General features: G+C 43.7%; 1 protein-coding gene across 7 annotated transcripts in view; it reads right to left on the minus strand.

The window, feature by feature from the left end:
• Positions 1 to 14,170: 14,170 nt before the first annotated feature.
• The window catches only part of TXNRD1 (thioredoxin reductase 1), a 54,745-nt gene continuing 51,119 nt past the window's right edge, over positions 14,171 to 17,796 (minus strand). For all 7 annotated transcript variants that reach the window (XM_072871136.1, XM_072871126.1, XM_072871161.1 and 4 more), the window contains one exon: positions 14,171 to 15,329. In XM_072871136.1, the coding sequence (XP_072727237.1) occupies positions 15,267 to 15,329 (63 nt within the window). In that variant the 3' untranslated portion in view covers positions 14,171 to 15,266. The remainder of the gene's footprint in view (positions 15,330 to 17,796) is intronic.

Consider the following 17,796-nt stretch of genomic DNA (forward strand, 5'->3'; position numbering starts at 1 on the left):
CCTTCTATCAACCTGGCGGGAAGGGTAAAGGCAAACATCATTCTTGTGTACAGATGACAAGAGTTACTTTCTTGTTTGGCTAATAAATACAGGCAAATGCACAATACAGGGAACTAAGACTATATTACAGCTTTGAACAAGCTAAAGGCATTAAACTGCACATGCCACATGAGAGACATGGCAATTGTACTGGTAATTATTTTTGTGTTTCCTAATTCTACCACAAGATACTCATTTCACTAGCTATTATACTCAAAAATTGTCACAGTGCAGGGGGAAGCAGGGAATAGCTTGTATATCCATGTGATCGCTGCCAATATATCAGTGTATGAAAACAAATGAATGCATTTTCCCTCAAGTATCAGAGTAAGAGCCTACATATCAAAACCATTTGACTTAGTCTTATGAGGAGAAAAGCTATTTTTAAAGAAATAGCATTAGGAGGCAGAAAAGCAGAACAGAATAACTTTGTGGTCATTTCAAAAGAAAAGCGGAAGTCTCAGATGAGAATATCTCTCATACCACAGTGGCTGGTCCTTGCACCAGCAAAGCAACAAAGAGGAGAAATATGTCTGATTTCTTCTTTGCTGTGTTTTTCATTACATTATTTCCCCTGTACTTTTATTTAGGCTATAAATATTAAACCTTGGCTGCATACTCTTCACTGAAGGCTCCTGGCAAGCTCTTTGTGAAGTCGCATAAGCTTGTAACTCAAATGGCAGATCCTTTCCTCCCTTTCGAGTGGCAGATTCTTTCCTCCCCCAGCTCAAGTTTCAGGGAAGGCATACTGAAATTTAGGCACAAAGTTTGTCCCTTTCAGATGAGCCCCTGCTTTGCTTCCCAGCTTGCTTGGAGCATAAGAGGTTTAGCCAAGGAAAGGCAGGGAACTATAAGGTTAAAGGGGAAGAAGGAGAAGAGAACAGCTTGATTGATTGGTCCTTCAGACATTTTGGCTGTTCTGAATTCTAAATATAGCGAGAATTAATGAGGCAGAACTGTCCTTCAACATTAAAATTGCCCTAAAATTGTTAATGTTCTATCACTGAACGCCACAGAAGAAACACAAGGCAAGCTCCTGCACCCACCTTCACATAGCCATACCTAACCAGTCTCCCTTTCAAACAGGTATGGTTAAACTTGTGATGGAACATGTTGATGTACCATCGCGAGGGACAGGCAGGTTGAACCCAGAGAGCAGCTAACCAAGCCAGCGGGGGATGACAGTACCAGAAAGCAGAGCAGAAGGAAGTTTTTTTAGTCATAACCACATACATGGTTCTTCCAGATCCAGTAGGAAAGACCATGACAATGATTTTTACTACCAGCTCCCACCATTTCTCCCTGTCACATACATAGGTTCTCAACAAGTATGAATCACTTTGCAAGGGACATGGACGCTTCCAATCTAGACAGTTTCTGAAAGGACAAAACCAAGACAGGCTGCAGAGCGGTAGCTTTGGGGCTGGTCTCATGTGCCTGTGAGTCTGAATACTCCTGGGTCTGGAGGGCTGGCTTAGGGGCTCTGCTAACCAAGCAGCAAACAAAAACTTAACCTAATTTACACTTAAACTATTTTCTAACTGAGGAAAGAGATTTAAGTATCTGTCTTTAAAACAATCTATATAATGCATTTTGGAAAAAAACCAACTGTCACAATTATCATTTCTGTACAATTGCATGTAATGAATCCTGATTGATGCCAACTTAATGCATACGTGCACCCAAAGGCCCTTTTCTTCTGCCTGATTTGTAGGAGCAACTGAAGAATATCCTTCTAAGGGAAGAAGGGTAAGTAATCTTGATTTTTTTCCTCCTGAATCTCTCTCTGCTTAGCACATTTATGCAAAGCTCTCCTTGCTAGGATTCAACATGGCAGCTTTCAGTGCCAGTGAAAACTGGAATTACTGTAAATAACTTTCACATTGAGTTCAGTCTTCTGTTAATTGCCTCATTACCATGCTTTACAATACTGGGCAGGTCCATAAGAGGCAGGATGAGAAGGCAGTTCCTCAGTCACTGAGTCCAGGCCTGTACAGCTGCAGACTAGCAGCTCACATATTGTTGAGAAAACATCTATCCTGATCTCCTTCTAGAGTCAAGATTCAGTATCTAAACATGGATGTGCATTTTGTACCTGCAAGAGTCAATAGCTGTGGTATTTAGACCCCGGCTCCACTGAGTTCAGGGAAACACCATGTTTGACTTAGAGACGGCCTAACTCTATTTCTAGTTACACCTGCCCAATTAATTTGCTTAACATTTGGCTTGTTTCATCACTGAACACCATAATCCTGACACTGATGAGATGAACAAACACAGTCACAAAGAAATAAGCAAAGAAGACAACAGATATAATCCGGAGCAGTACAAATTATAAAGTCTGTCCCCAGATACATATTAGGTGACCTTTTTGATGTCTAATTAATTTGGATCCTTTTGTTTTGACTCTAGACCTGCAATGGGAAGTGAGGCAGAGAGAAGTTGAGAAGGAGGACAGGGTCTCACCATGGGTGGTTCATGACTTTGGTTGCAAAATCAGCCAGAATTCTCCACCTTTGCAATCCGGTTGAGGTAGCATTCAGCATCAAAGATGGGCTTTCATATTTGTCACCATTCTGTATTTGCCACTGCAGAGGAAGTGAAAATACAATAATAAGCAACATACCCTGTAGCCTTGGAGCTAATTACACATCTTTCTTCACAAAGTAAGTGGAAAACACATGAGCTTGGAAGATATCCATGGAGCAATTAACACGTGCTTGTCAACATGTCACAAATACTGTGTTTTTACAGTTGAAATGAAAACACAAAATGCCATCTGATTGAACTTCAGAATAATTAGCACATCACAGCACACAACCACGACAAGTACCTGTCAACAGCTATCAGCACAGCAATGACATTTTCCACTGCGAATAATAATGTCATTTTCCACGTTTGAATAGTAATGCTATTTTTTGTCTTTTGAAAAAGTGGCATTGTTTAAAACAGATACAAATATATCCTCCGTAAAACAAGATTTCATTCTGCTAAGTTAACACTCAAACAGAATTATTTCATAGATTTTGTAACCAAAGCTCTAATTCCACATGCGAAAGCAAATGAAGCTCTAATTCCACATAGCTCCTGGAGGGAGAGGAGGATGCTGCCTGTGGGGTGCTGCCTTTGGTAGCCAATGTCTGTGTACTCCCAGAATGCTTTGTCTGTATGCCAAGCTGCATAACCAGGAATGCTCTGGACTTGTACTAAACTGGTGATTTCTTGTAGGAAACACACCAAAAAATATACCAGAGAATTGGGTACTGTGGGTGATTTTCAGCAATTTTCAGGCCAAGTTAATAATGACAGCTCTGCTGTGCTCCTAGAGTAGCTTGTTAAAAGAAAGGTAAGAAAAAGCCAAAAAAAGTTTCTGTAAAGTTTTATTAAAGTTATAAACTGCTCTACTGCTCTGTTTTCTGTAAACAAGTTGGCTATTAATAGACATGATTTAAAATGCATGTTGAATTGCACAGACTGGCAAGTACAGTCTCATGCTTTTTCGGTGGCTGTGTACAATTTTATGCTTGTTGTCTATGACTTTAACAAGTCATATGAGCTTAGACTGTTTGGTCTTTAAAGTCCGTTAAAAGAAAAGATTGGCTCTTACTAGCAACAACAAACTAACAATCCTACAAAGACAAGTTTTGAAAGAAAGGCTGGAAGAAATCAAAGTAGGGTCAGCCTTGGGTACTGACTACAGGGCAGGACTGGGCAAGAGTCAGATCCCCCATCTGATGTAGCTGAGAGCAAAATCAATATGTTGATTTGCCTGATTGAGGATGTGGTTTTCCTATTTGCAGCACACAGCAGCCTTCCTCTCTTCCAGCTCCACCTGTGCTCTGAAACAACACAGCACAGTGAAGCACCAAGCGGAGGTACTGAAGTTAGCTTTGAGAGCCTCAGACGTGGGTGGTAGCAGTGGTGTAGCCATGCTGGCTGAACACGCTGCCCAGGCTGAGAAGCAGGTGTAATTTAGAGGGAGCTGGGTATTTCTGCATGATGCTCTGTTGTGACATACAATTTTGCCTTACATGAGAGGTAAATCAATTCCTGTAGCCGTTCCTAACTTGGCTTATCTGCCCACCAGTGACAGCTTTTACTGCCAGCTGGAATGAGGTTGGTGCCATCGCAACAAAAATTCTCTATTTATATTAACAGGATTAAGTAACTGATCCATGGAGATGGCTCATCTCCACTCAGAGCACAGAAACCTGCCTCCACTGAAGTACGTATCATTGTATCACAGTCCAGAGCAGTCAGTTCTGCCAAGGCTTTGCATCCGCTGGGGTGGGATTTGTCTTGTCTTTAGCCATTTAAAAGGCAGGTGTTTATCTTAAGTGGTAGTGGTGGCTTTTGCTATAACCTGTGGAAAGATACCAGTATCTCCAGACAGCAAGACATCTCATCTGTCTTAGATGCTTGCATCTGCAGTTTCCAAATTGTGCAGAGAGCACAGGATGACCTAGAAATTTGGACTGCTACTGGTACTGTCTTATGCCAAGCCAACTTGGGTCTTGGCTGACACTGGAATCGTAACAAAAATGATACAAAAATCTGCATTGTGTTTAAATGGCTTCCACTTCTGACTCACCTCAGCGTGAGAGAAGCCCTTTCCCGACTGTGTAAGTTTTATACCACTGGTGCCATTGAAAGAAAAAGCAGTCGTGCACTAGAAAATTTGAGAGTCTCAGTATGACGTTCTACTAAATGACATTGTCCTCTGAGTATTTGCTGTCACGTTTGGTGATTACGAATGGGTGTGGATCGGGTGGATAAAGCTGGTTCTCTGTGCCAAACTCCCACGTCATGTAAAATTCAGATAAAATTTTATTTAAAATCTAACAACAAAGATCTTCAAGGGCAAGATACGTCTCCTCTGTCTCTATCCCCTTGAGCACTAATCCACAAATCTCTACACTTCCACCCACCACAAAGAAAGGGTCAAATGCTACCAAAAGACTGTATCTGTGGGATTTTAGGCTCAACAGTGAGTATGAGAAGAAATAATGAGGAAACAAGCTGCTGAAAATTCCAACAACTCTCCACAAATCTGCAACATCCACAGAATTTCTGCAGTGACTGAGTTGCTGTTGTGGTTGCCTGCCCTGCAGCCTGGTGTCCCAGAACAGAGATGGCCAGCCCCACCTGTGAACACTACCACCATCTCTTTGAAGCTGTGGGGCAGGGCCACCATCTCCTTAACTCTAAGTCAGCAAGAAAACTACCACCTGTCCCTTGGTTGAGTGGTAGGAAACAAACACTCAAGAAGGAGAACCTCTGCTCTACAGTAGATGTGCTGATTACAGATGGGGCCTTAATCGCAAGCAGTAGAGATATCCTATTTGGTTTTTATTTTAGAGCAGTGGAGATTTAGAGACTCACACCTTATGGAGTCAAGAAGCTTGTGTGGAAGAGCTTTCAAACAAACCAGCTACTGAGCCATCAGGCCATGGAGACACGGTCATTCTGGCTCTAAGTAGCCCACCCACACTATCCTGGGACCTGCAAAGAGCTTGGTAATAATGTTCAGGTTAAATAGTTTGCTTCCAAACCACTATGAACTGGAAGACAGAGTAACTCTCCCTTAAAACTAAAATTACAAGGGGGTGCACAAGGGCAATTCAAGAAGAAAGCTCCCACTCCACCAGGTATCAGGCACTGAATTTTGCCCTCCTCGAGGTGAAATGGACTGAGCTGATCTGTTAGATTAGTTCTGTCACCAAAAGGGTTGACCCTACTCTCATCTGCTCCCACTCCATCACTCCCTCTGCTGCTCATCTGGCTGCTTGGTGAGCCATTTCAGTCCTCAGAGAGTTGACCTGGGGACCTGGGGAGGGAAAAGGAGAGCAGAACACAGCTCCCCATTAACAATTTGTATTTTTCATGGGTTTGATTCTTAACTTATTTCTCTTTTTTGTTTTGGTGGGGCTTTTTCCTCTTTCGGGAATAATCTTCAGAAAGAAGGGGAGGAGGACTGAAAAGAAAACCCACCAGACTGCATAACAGGTGAACACAAGGCCAGCTGGGGAGATCCCCTTTCACCAGAAAAGCATGTCAGCAGTGAGCTCAGCAGGTAAGTGAGCTTGCGGTTTCGAGTACAAATCACCCTCCAGAGACACTTACTATAATCCTTCTGGGTCCATGGTGGTTGATGGCGACAACCAGGGCAGACACACAGGGACTCCCTGGCAGCCACGTACAAGAGCATCCACATGTAGAGGCAGCATTACAGCTCTCTTGGCTGAAACATCTTAGGCTGGATAATGCCATTTTTGCATGCCAGAGCCGTCGATTCAGCTCACGGCGCTGCTGGAGGAGAACCGAATACTCTCTAGCGACAGTACAAATGCACCTCGCAACATCTGCGCCGAACCAGAACGACTCCAAAATGGAAACAAAACACCTTGCGCATAAACTGCAGGGCTAACAATAACTCTCATAGGGAGCAAATCTTTTGTAAACTCAAACACTTCACTCAAAAATGCCTCATTTTATACTTAAAAGAAAAAGCAAGAGACGCCTTGTAAGTATTGCATATTGCAGAGATTGGATGAAAGATGCCATTTAAACCAATTTAATTCAACTATTAAAAACATCCTGGGAGGATATTTAATTAAATTTCAATATGATTTGCACAGGGTTAGTTTAAATTCATCCCTTATTACTTTGGGCTGCTCATTGAGAATCTAAAAGACATGCTTTTGGCTCAGTTGAGACAAGCTGAAAGGTGGGCTCTCCCATGGCAATGCCCCAACTCGGGAAGTTCAATGCTGACGCTAGGAAGTGGAAAGTGAAGATGCCATTTGAAGGACAGCAAGTGAGCGGATTGCAGGTGTCTGTGGGGAACAGGCACAAGTAGAAACCTTTGTGGTTCAGCCGCCACATCGCCTTCCCTCCAACTCATCCCCAGGGCAGAGAGCATGGCAGAACTTGTGGGGGAAAGCTTTGAGGCATGAAAAGTTTGAGCCTGAAAAAGACCAAGGAATTATAAATCTGTTTTGGGAGGCTTGAACAAACCAAACCCCAAGGAGGGGAATACTAGGCATGAAGAGCCTATGCCATAGGTCCTTTTAATGTGATACCCTGTTTACCCAGAGAAGATGATTAGTTAAAGGTTGTATAAAAAACCCACATTGAATATACAGAGTGATGCTTCCTGTAGGTTCTCCGTGCACCCAAGCTTCCAGCTCTCAGTTGTTTAAGGGCATTGTCCTGGTTTCGGCTGGGATAGAGTTAATTTTCTTCCCAGTAGGTGGTATAGTGCTGTGTTTTGGATTTAGGATGAGAATAATGTTGATAACACACTGGTGTTTTAGTTGTTGCTACGTAATGTTTACGCTAGTCAAGGACTTTTCAGCTTCCCGTGCTCTGCCAGGTGCACAAGAAGCTGGGAGGGGGCACAGCCAGGACAGCTGACCCAGACTGGCCAAAGGGCTATTCCATACCATATGGCGTCATGCTCAGTATAGAAACTGGGGGGAGTTGGCTGGGGGGCAGCAACCACTGCTCAGGGACTGGCTTGGCATCGTTTGGCGGGTGGTGAGTGGTTGCATCACTTGTTTTTTCCTGGGTTTTGTTCCTCTCTCGCTCTCTTGTTGTTTTCCTTCTCATTACAATTTTTGTTGTTGTTGTTGTTGTTCCAATTATTAAACTTTTCTTATCTCAACCCATGAGTTTTCTTACTTTTGTTCTTCTGATTCTCTCCCCCATCCCAGCCAGGGGGAGGGTGAGCGAGCGGCTGTGTGGTACTGAATTGCTGACTGGGGCTAAACCACAACAGGCATCCTGCACCGTAAGCTACAGCCAGATCATCATTTTACTAACCTCCCACCCTGCGTGCAGACAATCTCTTTTTCAACATAGGTGTATTTTTAGACTGTAACATCCTGTGGCAGTGACTTCCATTTATTTACGTGTAATGCAGAAAAACCCTCAGCCTTCCTCGACTGCTTTAGCTGTAGCTCTCGTATGGTGAGAAATGGTGACTCATTGCTCCTTGTTTCCCTTTCCCTCAAGTTTTATGATTTTAGGACTGCTAAAATCATGTGCTAGGAGAACTCTCCAAGACAAATCTAAACCAGCAAGAACTTGGTAAAGAAACAAAGGGAGGGAAGTGAGAAGCAGATTAAAGCAAAAGTAAATATGTATCAACACAGAGTTTTAAAGCTCTGCAAGATTTAAATAGGAGTTGGTACCGTTCCTCTTGTTCTAAGAAAATCAGTAGCATCTCATCTCACATTTCCTGAGTGCATCTCTTTTCTTCTAATTTGTAGGAGGCAGCATGTCTAAAACAGAGACATCACTTTAAGGTGCTTTATGGCAACTTCCCCACCAGTTTTCTTTTCAGGTTACTTTGATTTCCACCATGACTTTACCTTCAAAGGTACTTCAGAGCATACCCAGCTGATGGTTCATGTACACGTCCCCAGACTACTCAAGAGTCTAGCTCTTGCTTTGACATGCATTTTTCATTTTTATCTTCCTAAGTTGAAAGGCATGCATGCACACACCCCGATGTATTTCCCATCTAGTGTCCCAGCCTAACAACTGTGCTTTAATTGACCCAAGGCATTAAACTGAGCCCAATAGCTGTCTGAGCACAAAGCCGTGGCTCACATATGTTTTCCATTGTTTTAACATTGTACCTCAGATAGTGGAGAAATAAAGATAGGCTGATACCCATCTCTCAGACTGATTAAAATAACACATCTAATGGGGTTAGCAGCATCTCTGCTTCGTTTCCTCCTCTGGCTATGCAGTAAGAGCTGCTCAGAGTGGTCCTGAGGTGAGGTTATCTGCCAAGGTAGCCCTGAGAGGCTGCCTTCACCCATGCCAGCCCCAGGACAGGTTCTGCCCACCAAACATCCTCCAGAAATAACGCACAAGTCTGGCATTGAAGCCCTCAGGGAGCATGTCTCATGTCACACACTGGCACCTTGCTACCCTTCCTGAGCTGACCCTGCTCCAACACGTCCCTTCAAGGGGAGCTTCCTGCTGCACACAGGAGACGTGACGCAGCCTGCGCGGACCAGGGGACGGAGAGGTGGAGGCAAGCGAGGCCAGCGTGCTGGCCAAGGGCACCGCGGGTTCCTGGCCCAGCCTCCACAAATGCTCCAGCGCGCTGGGTCAAGCCGCCAGGACATGGCATGTACTTGGGATACAACTACGATGGCTGTTGCTCAGCCCATCCAAATGAGAAGCTAGTGATGAAGCGGGGGAAATGACAGCTCCAGGACAGGAGGGAATTAAAGCCTGCTGCTGGAAGCAAACATTTTGAACCAAACCCCACATTTCCCCCCTCAGTTTGACACGTGCCACTGGGGAGCGCAGAAACAAGATGTAGAAATAGGGACTTTCAGCCCACGTGATCAACAACCATCTCTTGCCCCTTGCGAAGCGCTGAGCCCCCCGTCCCCCCGGCAGCCTCGGGGGGCCGGGCCAGGAGCGGATTGAGCCCCTGAGGGGCAGGTGCCAGCCTCACTTTAAGGCATCCAGATCCGTAACTCCTGCCAGAGCTCTGGGAGACACACAACGCTCGTGATTCGTAAGCTGTGAAATCCAGCTCAGCTAAGTTGAGGTTCTTTTTAATTAGAGAAAATGCTGCCCTAAGGAAAAGCAAACACTTGTGCAATCGGTATTACCCATCTGACTTCAGCTACCAAAAAGAAACCTCGAGGAATCTCATTTAAGCTATAAACATGCAATGAGCAGCAGTTTCATTGTGCGGTGTTGGAGTGACCAATGCAAGTTTAACAGTTTAATGCAAACATAAGCCATTAATTTAAGGTGGTTATTTTTAGCAGCTGTACAGCTAAGGGAGAAACAGTGCTGGCAGAGCCAAGAAAAACACAAACAAGGATGGTGCAAGGCTCTCTGCATCCCTCCGGCCACTGCCACCGCGGCGCTGACCTGCCGTGCCCTCTGCCACACACGGCTCCATCACGGCCCCCGTGCCCGGCAGGGGAAGTTACTAAAACTCATGTGCTTTGATTTTCAACTATGCTGGTGGTGTCGGGATAACCAGCCTCCTCGCAAGAGGTGGTTACACTACAACAGTAAACAGCGTTCTCTTATGTCACACAGTTTCTCCGGGATCTTCCTTCCATGATGTAGGGACCCCGAAGTGCCACCCAAGGGAAAATTTGCCTGGAGAGACCTTGAGTTGCCCCATCCCACAACCACAGGCATATGACGGCGCAGAAGCCTCAGAGCAGGAAGACCAACTTGGTCAAACCCCAATGCAAGTCACTGCTTTTGTTTGCCGCATGTCACATCACATGGCACACTTGCAGTTCTCATCGCGGGTGGTATTGCCTGTCAATTTACATTAAAAGGGAAAGCAGATCTTTAGGCTGTTACCATTTGTTTTTGAAAGCAAGCAACGAGCAGAGCTCAATTTACTCTGTGCCTAACCTAGAGAAAAACCTGTTTTCAAGAAAAGAAGTGCTCGCTGAAACAAGTATATACAAAAGAAAGAAGCAGCTGTTTTTAAGCAGCAGATTTGTCACTGTGTGCCCAGCTCAGCGCCTGTTAAAGTGTAAAGACGGGGATGGACACTTGTCCGGGCCTGCAGTGGCCGGCTGCAGCAGAGGATGGGCTCAGCAGCAGAAGATGCTGCATGGAGGGGTCTGGCCACAGCATGGCCTCCCTGGCAGAAAGCAATCGCTTGCAGGCACCTGACGGTCAGCCAACACGGTGGGGCAGGTGAGGAGTCACTGGTGGTCCTCAGCAAGGCCAGTCACGCAGCTTTGCGAGGGGAAGGAAGGCCTTCCCTCTCTGTCCTAATATGTATCCCCCTGTGTGTCAGCTTAGTTTCTAATTTTAAGAGGTAAAACTGCTGTGGGAGAACTCCCTCAGACAAGTCTGTAACTAGGAAGGTTTCAGAGAAAGAGAGATAAAAAGGGCAATTGAATGAAAAAGAAATCGTACGTGTCAAGTCAAATTCTGCCCAACAGAACACAAGTCAGGAGCATTTGGCAAATAAAAGGAAAACAAACATGTAATTTTTCCCAAACATAAAAAGAAAAAAAAACCCTAACAACCCAGCAGAGCTCTGGCTGGAGCGTGGGAGCAGAGCGAGAGGGATGGAAACAGGGACCATGCGGCGGGGGGAACGAGCCCCAGGACGCGGTGACTCCCCGGGCCCCTGCAGGAGGGGCAGCTGCTCCCCCGCTGAGGTGCCACTCGCCCACCTCAGCGTCCTGCAGCCCTCGGCATGTGGTTTCTGCGGCAGGGTGACCCTATGGGCGAGCCGGACCCTCGCCACATGGGGCTGAGCGAGGCCTGGGAGCCCACGGGCCATGCCTTTCACTGGGATGAGATGGTGGATTAGCAGGTCATGGGCATCTTGCCTCGACGGATGCATCCCTTCCTCTGGGCACCGGCGGCAAGTCCTCGGGGTCAGTCATCTGCCTGTGCCGCCTCCGAGACGCCTGGGCCCAAGGCCTCACAGTCCCTCAGAATAAAGCCCCCGAAAGGGCAGCTTCCACCCAGCGTGGGGAGGGAAAGGAGCGTCCCGGTGAGCGCACCCAGCACCTTCCCCCGCCCTTCGGCAACAAGCACTTTCTGGAGCCACCTTTGGGTTCAGTCACAACATCCCAGCCTTGCAAAACACGTGGTTCAGATCCGCAGGCTCCCACAAGCCCCGCAGGACGGGCCCAGCCAAAAGGCAGCCCGTCACTGCAGAGATGCTCCTGCATTTCCCAAGCTCGGTGGTCTCCCCCACCCCCCAAGCCCTCTGTTACTCCCCTCACAGACATGGCAGCTGCTGCCTGCACGGTGCCTTCTCCCTTCCCACCCCGCACCACAGCCCCACACAATGCCCTCCCACCCTCTCTGACAAATGCCCAAGCCCCTGCTCCACTCCCACCTCCCTGCCGGCAGCCCCCAGACCAACACGGAAACCTTTCAGGACCCTTTTGCCGTTGTGCGCATGCAGAAGGGAGGCTAGCGGTGTGGAAGATCCCTTGGTGCCTTCTTTTCTGTTTTTTATAGGTTTCATTTATCTTTGGAGGCCAAATATGTCTTGGCAAGAAAGCAGTCTGACACCATCCCACACAGAGGACAACTGAGCAATCAGAAAAGCCACTTTTCAAAGAGAAAGGGCTCCTGAAACTTCACTCTCGGCAGACCTGCCATTTTACCACAAACATTTATACCATATTTTGACCTGAAAGGAGTCTATCAAGTCTTACATAAAAGACTCATCCATCTGGCCCCTTCTTCGCACTCTTGCATTGGCACGGCGTGCACCAGCAGCATGCAGCCATGGCTCTTCTCCTACAGTCATCCACCAGCTGCCATGCAGCATCGCAGAGCAAGGGACGTGCCGCAGTGGCACAGCCAGAGACACGATCACTAGCAGGCTTTACGAGTGCAAGGTCTTCCCGCAAGGCACAGCAAGACCCCTACCCTACCCTGAAACCTCCAGCGCCCATGACATCTTCAGGAGATCCACCTTGTCTGAAACTGGTCCTGCCCCATCGGATGGCTCTACAATGAGAGCGCCTCCTGCGCTGGGACTCCGGGCAGGCAGCAGGTCTTGAAAAAGGGAAGGCAGAATGCAAGTTTGAATACAAGATTTACAGGAAAGTTGGGTTTGTGCCAACAACTCACACCAAGGGAAGAGGGGTAAAAAGGGGAATGATCAGCTGGGGTGGGGAAGCTTAAAAAAAAAAAAGTAGAGTAATTCTTGGAGCTGTCAGTGAACTCTACTAATTCCCTGTTGAAGTGGTGAAATTCGCTGTCTGCATTTTTATCTATAATACCTTAAGATGATTCTCACTTACACTCTGGTAAGAGTGCCAAAAAAATGTTAATAACTAATGAATATGAGCTGAATATAAATACCATTTAACTTACTACATTTTCTAGTATATCCTTCCAAAGCATGCATTACCAAATGTATGTTTAATTTGATATAAACATTAAATACTTTGCTTTGGCATTTAATACATCCTTATGTCATATTATCATATATCTCTATCATCACACACAGATGACACAGAAATACACACCAGAAAATGTTTTCCTTCTAGAGAAAGAAAAGAAAAAGCCCTACAAAAAAAAGTCTCCCAGTTTTAAAGTAAAAATAAAAGTAATTAAAACAAACAGCTACTGAATTGTGAAGTCACTAGGGTGAAAATGCACATTATTAATGATGACATGACCCACAGGAACAGATACATGCGGCTCCAATCTTGCAAAGCCAAGCTCATACATGTCTTTATTCCCTACACTCCAGGATCTGACTTCCTTACATACTTGTTGGAAAATAATGCTGCTATGCACGTGCTTAAATATGAACAGCTACACTGCCGAATGGCTCAGGAACCTGTAGTCCTGGGTTTTCAGAAGTTATATAGATGGCAGCTAGTGCAAACAGAGGAAGGTTGGTTTCCCAATTCATTCCTTATTTTTAAGTATGTCTTTCTCATATGTTTAATATGCAAAAAAATGCACATAAAATAGCCCCAAACCCTGTTTCTCAGGGAAATACCTACCTTCAAAATCCAAAAGATTGAAACAAATCATAGCTGGGTTTATCAAGGTGCCCTCTTCTGGCCTTTAAAAAAAAAACCATTGTCTTGCTGTCACCCGGTTTCTTTGCTTGGAAGAGGCATCAAAATGAGCATCTGTTTGTGCAAATATTCCATTTATTTAATAAACTGGCCAGAAAAATACCACCACAGACATCCTTGATACCAAATATTTAAAAATCCTTCAGTTACGTATGAGTTTATAAAAATAACTTACAACACTATTCTAGAAATCTCAGTAGAAATACATGAATTTGTTATTGGGTTGAAATTTAGGTATAAGGCGCTTTGCCCAGAGGGCTAGAGAATTTACCCCCTATTCACATCACACTACTAAACTCCCAAGAACCATTTAATAAAAGTAATCTGAACCTTGCTGCTAAAACAGAGGGAAATGAAAAAAACAGATCAAAAAGCACATTCATTTCCATTACAAAGAGACATTTTTACCATTTCTTGATAAATATGTATGCAGTTTATCCAACACAGGAGGAATATTCAAGAAAGTCCATTTGTTATTTTCCATGGAAACCTCTGCTTTCAAAGTATTGTTTTCTTAATTAAATATAAAACAAAGCATACGGGGAACTAAATACAGCTTTTAGGCCATATCTACATAGAAGATTTTTCACAATTGGTTTTTGGAGGTGTTTGCTTATTTGTTTTTTTGGGGGGGTTCTTCGGCCATTTTTAAAAATTATTATTCTACAGGCCCACTAATCTGAAGGAAAGTCAAAGCGGTTCAAAGCGGCCAATTCATACCTGAAATGGTGCACCATACGATAGCTCACCTGGAAAGGAAGAATTTATTCAAATTGAATAAAGTTCAGAGCTCTTAGAAGTATAATTCATTCCACACTGGAGTTCTGTCAGTTCCAAATTGGATTAATTATAATCACATAAGCTGCAAGATAAAGCTAAGATGATCACATCTGTGTTATATGCACGGTTGTTACTGTCAGGGAAAAAACCCCACCTTTCTGTATAACAAGGCCTTAATAAAAAGTATTTTCCTTTCTCACCAAGGACAACGTTTTCACAGATAAGTTTCTCTAAAATAAAAAGTCACAACAGAGTCAGTTTGGAAGCCAAGAAATACGTTATTCTAGATGGTACTAAACTTTTTTCCAAGCGTATCTTCTTCCTCACCATCAAATATGTAGATACCATTTCCCCTCCATAGGCATGGGAGCTGGTAAAGTGCATGCTCATGAGGAGACCTTGCAATTGCTGTGTTATAACCTAGTACACAGGGGCACTATACAATTATCTGAACTTCTGGTAATTTTCTTGAGTTTGGAAGTTCTTTGTTCAGGTAAGAAACTAGAGAGGAATAAAACCAAAACAAAACAGTTGTTGCCCAGCTGTGCTAGCAGTTCTTCCATCACTGCCCACCAGACAATGCAGGCTTCAGGCTATGATTTCATGAAAGCATTCGTTAAATGCCCTGCTAAGCAACAGCTCGATAGTCAATATTCCCATTGCGTTGCTAATTGCCAGCCAATCACCGCAAGTGACCAACTCCGACAGTGCTCTTCTCCTTAGCACGAGGGAACGCTCTGGTCAAGATCTACACATTTCTGCAGATGACCGAGGACGACTTCTCCCCAAACCTTTCTTCTGCTGCACAAGTCAGACACTGCGATGAAAGTCAGTCTCTGGCAATAACAAGAATGGGGGTCTTTAACCTCAGCATCCAGCCTGAAGGGTATTTTCACCAGAACGCTTAGTCACGGACAGAGTAGTGAATACCTTAAGAGAAAGAAAAAGAGGACAAATTTTAGTATGGCTAGAATTAATTTTCTCTTCTAGAAGATCAACTTGGACATAATGCTCAAAACCACAGCCATTTCTTAAAGTAATAAAATAATAATGAAAAACATACATTTAAAATCCTTGCTGCTAAATAGCACCCACACATACAAATACCCTTTGTTCTCTTCATTTACCTTATGGTCTTCCTTTTACAGTGGAAAAGAAAGAATTAAGGAAATCACACAGCTTTCTACCACCTTTTGTCTTAATGCTCCAAAGTTTTTACAGTGGAAATGAGTTCAGCAATAATAAACTCTGGTCTGTACACCTAATGAATGAGTGTCTTTATGGCTCAAAGATAACTTCTTTGTTGGGAAAGTGAAGTTAACTCAAGGCTACGGCATTTGGAGAGAACATAAATTTTGCCTCTGTACCTTTCTAGATATTATAGAAATGTGGAACAGATTGCTGATGTAGGTATTATGTCTGGGATTTGTATCCTCTGGACAATAGCTAAGAAACACTTAGTAAATCTAGTTTGAAAAAGTCCAATCTTTACTGCTTTCAAGTCACATTAAAGAAAAGAACATTTTCAAGAATAATTATTGTAAAATTAAAAGGTATCAAAATTCAAAAAGAAAAATTCTACAAAACCTTGCTTAATATTAGAACTTTACTATGCAAATAATTGCATAGTTTTGCATAGATACAATATAGAAAGGAAAAAAGGAAATCAAAACCACTTCTATCTAAATGGTTCAAAGTTGCAATAATTAGCTATCATCAAAGCCATCTCTCAGGAAGAATAAACTTAGCACAGAATAAAGTATATACACATTTCAGTTATGCAAATAACACTGAAGTGTCTAAAGATAATGGGGATCTGAAAGCCCTACAGTACTCTAAGTAGAAGCTTTGCTGCATTAAGGCTGCTAGCAGCTCTTCAGAGAACAGCATCAATAAATGATATACCTCTTCCACTTTCTATAAGCATGTAAAGCATTACACACAAATCAGGAAGACAAATGCATGTCTACTATATATGGCAGAAGAATAGCAATATAGACAACGCATGTCTACTATATATGGCAGAAGAACAGCAATATATTTAAACCATCATGCATGGCTTGAGACAGGGTTTCTAACTCTTCAGTTCTGATCCACAGACTGACAACATTTATTATTATTTCACTTTGAAAGACAAAGATTAAAAAGTGCAAAATTTATCTGCTTTCTTCTCAGCCTGATTGCAAGCTCTGTGTGCACTAGCCAGTTCCAATGGCTGCGGGGACCACACCGCTCCCCAACTCCAGTAAGCCAGCTGGGAGTCATTTAATAATTACTGGAAACACAAGTTTTTTGACAGAACTTGCTAGTTATTCCAGTGAAGACAAAACCTTAGATCCAATGACTGGAAAGCCATCATTAGCTAACTCAAAGAATCATTCCAGCTTTCAGAAGACACTTTCTCTTCATCACAGATGCTCAATTATACACGCCTGTATTTCAAGCAGTGCAGTACAGTCTAGGCTGCGAGGTAATTCTCTGAGGTCCTACCAATCTGTGCTCGCACTTATTTGTACTTTGCCTTGCAAGAAATTCCATTCGGAGTTCAGGCTTTCTACAGAATAAAATGCTGCTCAAATAAAAGAAGTGAAATCTGTCTCTAATGTGTAAGCAGGGAGAAATGGGACCCACAGGAGACTCTCCGAGTAATGAATTAGCACTAATGCCAGTGAAGATGTCAGCATTTGACCCTGCAACGCTGTCCCTTTCCTGCTCAGATCAGACTTCATTTTCCTTAGTTTTTACATGGATGTAAGATAAAAATAATGACGATATTATCCATCATTCTATTCATCCAGATATGTGCAGTCCTCAAATTCCAAACAATTTTTAAGCATTTTTTTAATCAAAGAGTACCATCTTGCACTTTGATTTTTGTTTACTGCTGAAGAGATTAAATTAAGTAACAGGCATTAAAAAAACCTTTTGAAGACTGGCACTAAAAATGATTGCTGTTCCCTGGAGCTTTTAAATAGTGTATTTCTCCTGAGCCAATTTCTTCCTCCCCCACTCAAACAAATATGATTATCTGAAATTACCTCCCTAAATTATGTCTAATCATCATTCTATTTAGTTTCAATTTTAGCAGCTCAGATGTCCAGAATAAATTATGACTATCATCCTCTCTTCACACTGCATATGCTAATATCCTGCTTGAGTTCACAGGTTTGAATGCCTCACTCAGAGTTCCCCCTCCACAGGGCCCCTGGTAAGGTAAGGACCTGCTACCCCTCTTCAAGGACTTCCAAGAACACCATTAGATGATACTACAGAAAAAAAACCCCAGAATCTGTATTGCAGATGCTCTGAAGATGATTCAGATCACTAGCAGTCCATTCCATTAATGGAGTTCATATTATATTGCTTATACTGTATCACTTTGGAAACACAGAACAAG

The sequence above is a fragment of the Ciconia boyciana genome, chromosome 1 (genome assembly GCF_034638445.1).
Source record: "Ciconia boyciana chromosome 1, ASM3463844v1, whole genome shotgun sequence".
NCBI lineage: Eukaryota > Metazoa > Chordata > Aves > Ciconiiformes > Ciconiidae > Ciconia > Ciconia boyciana.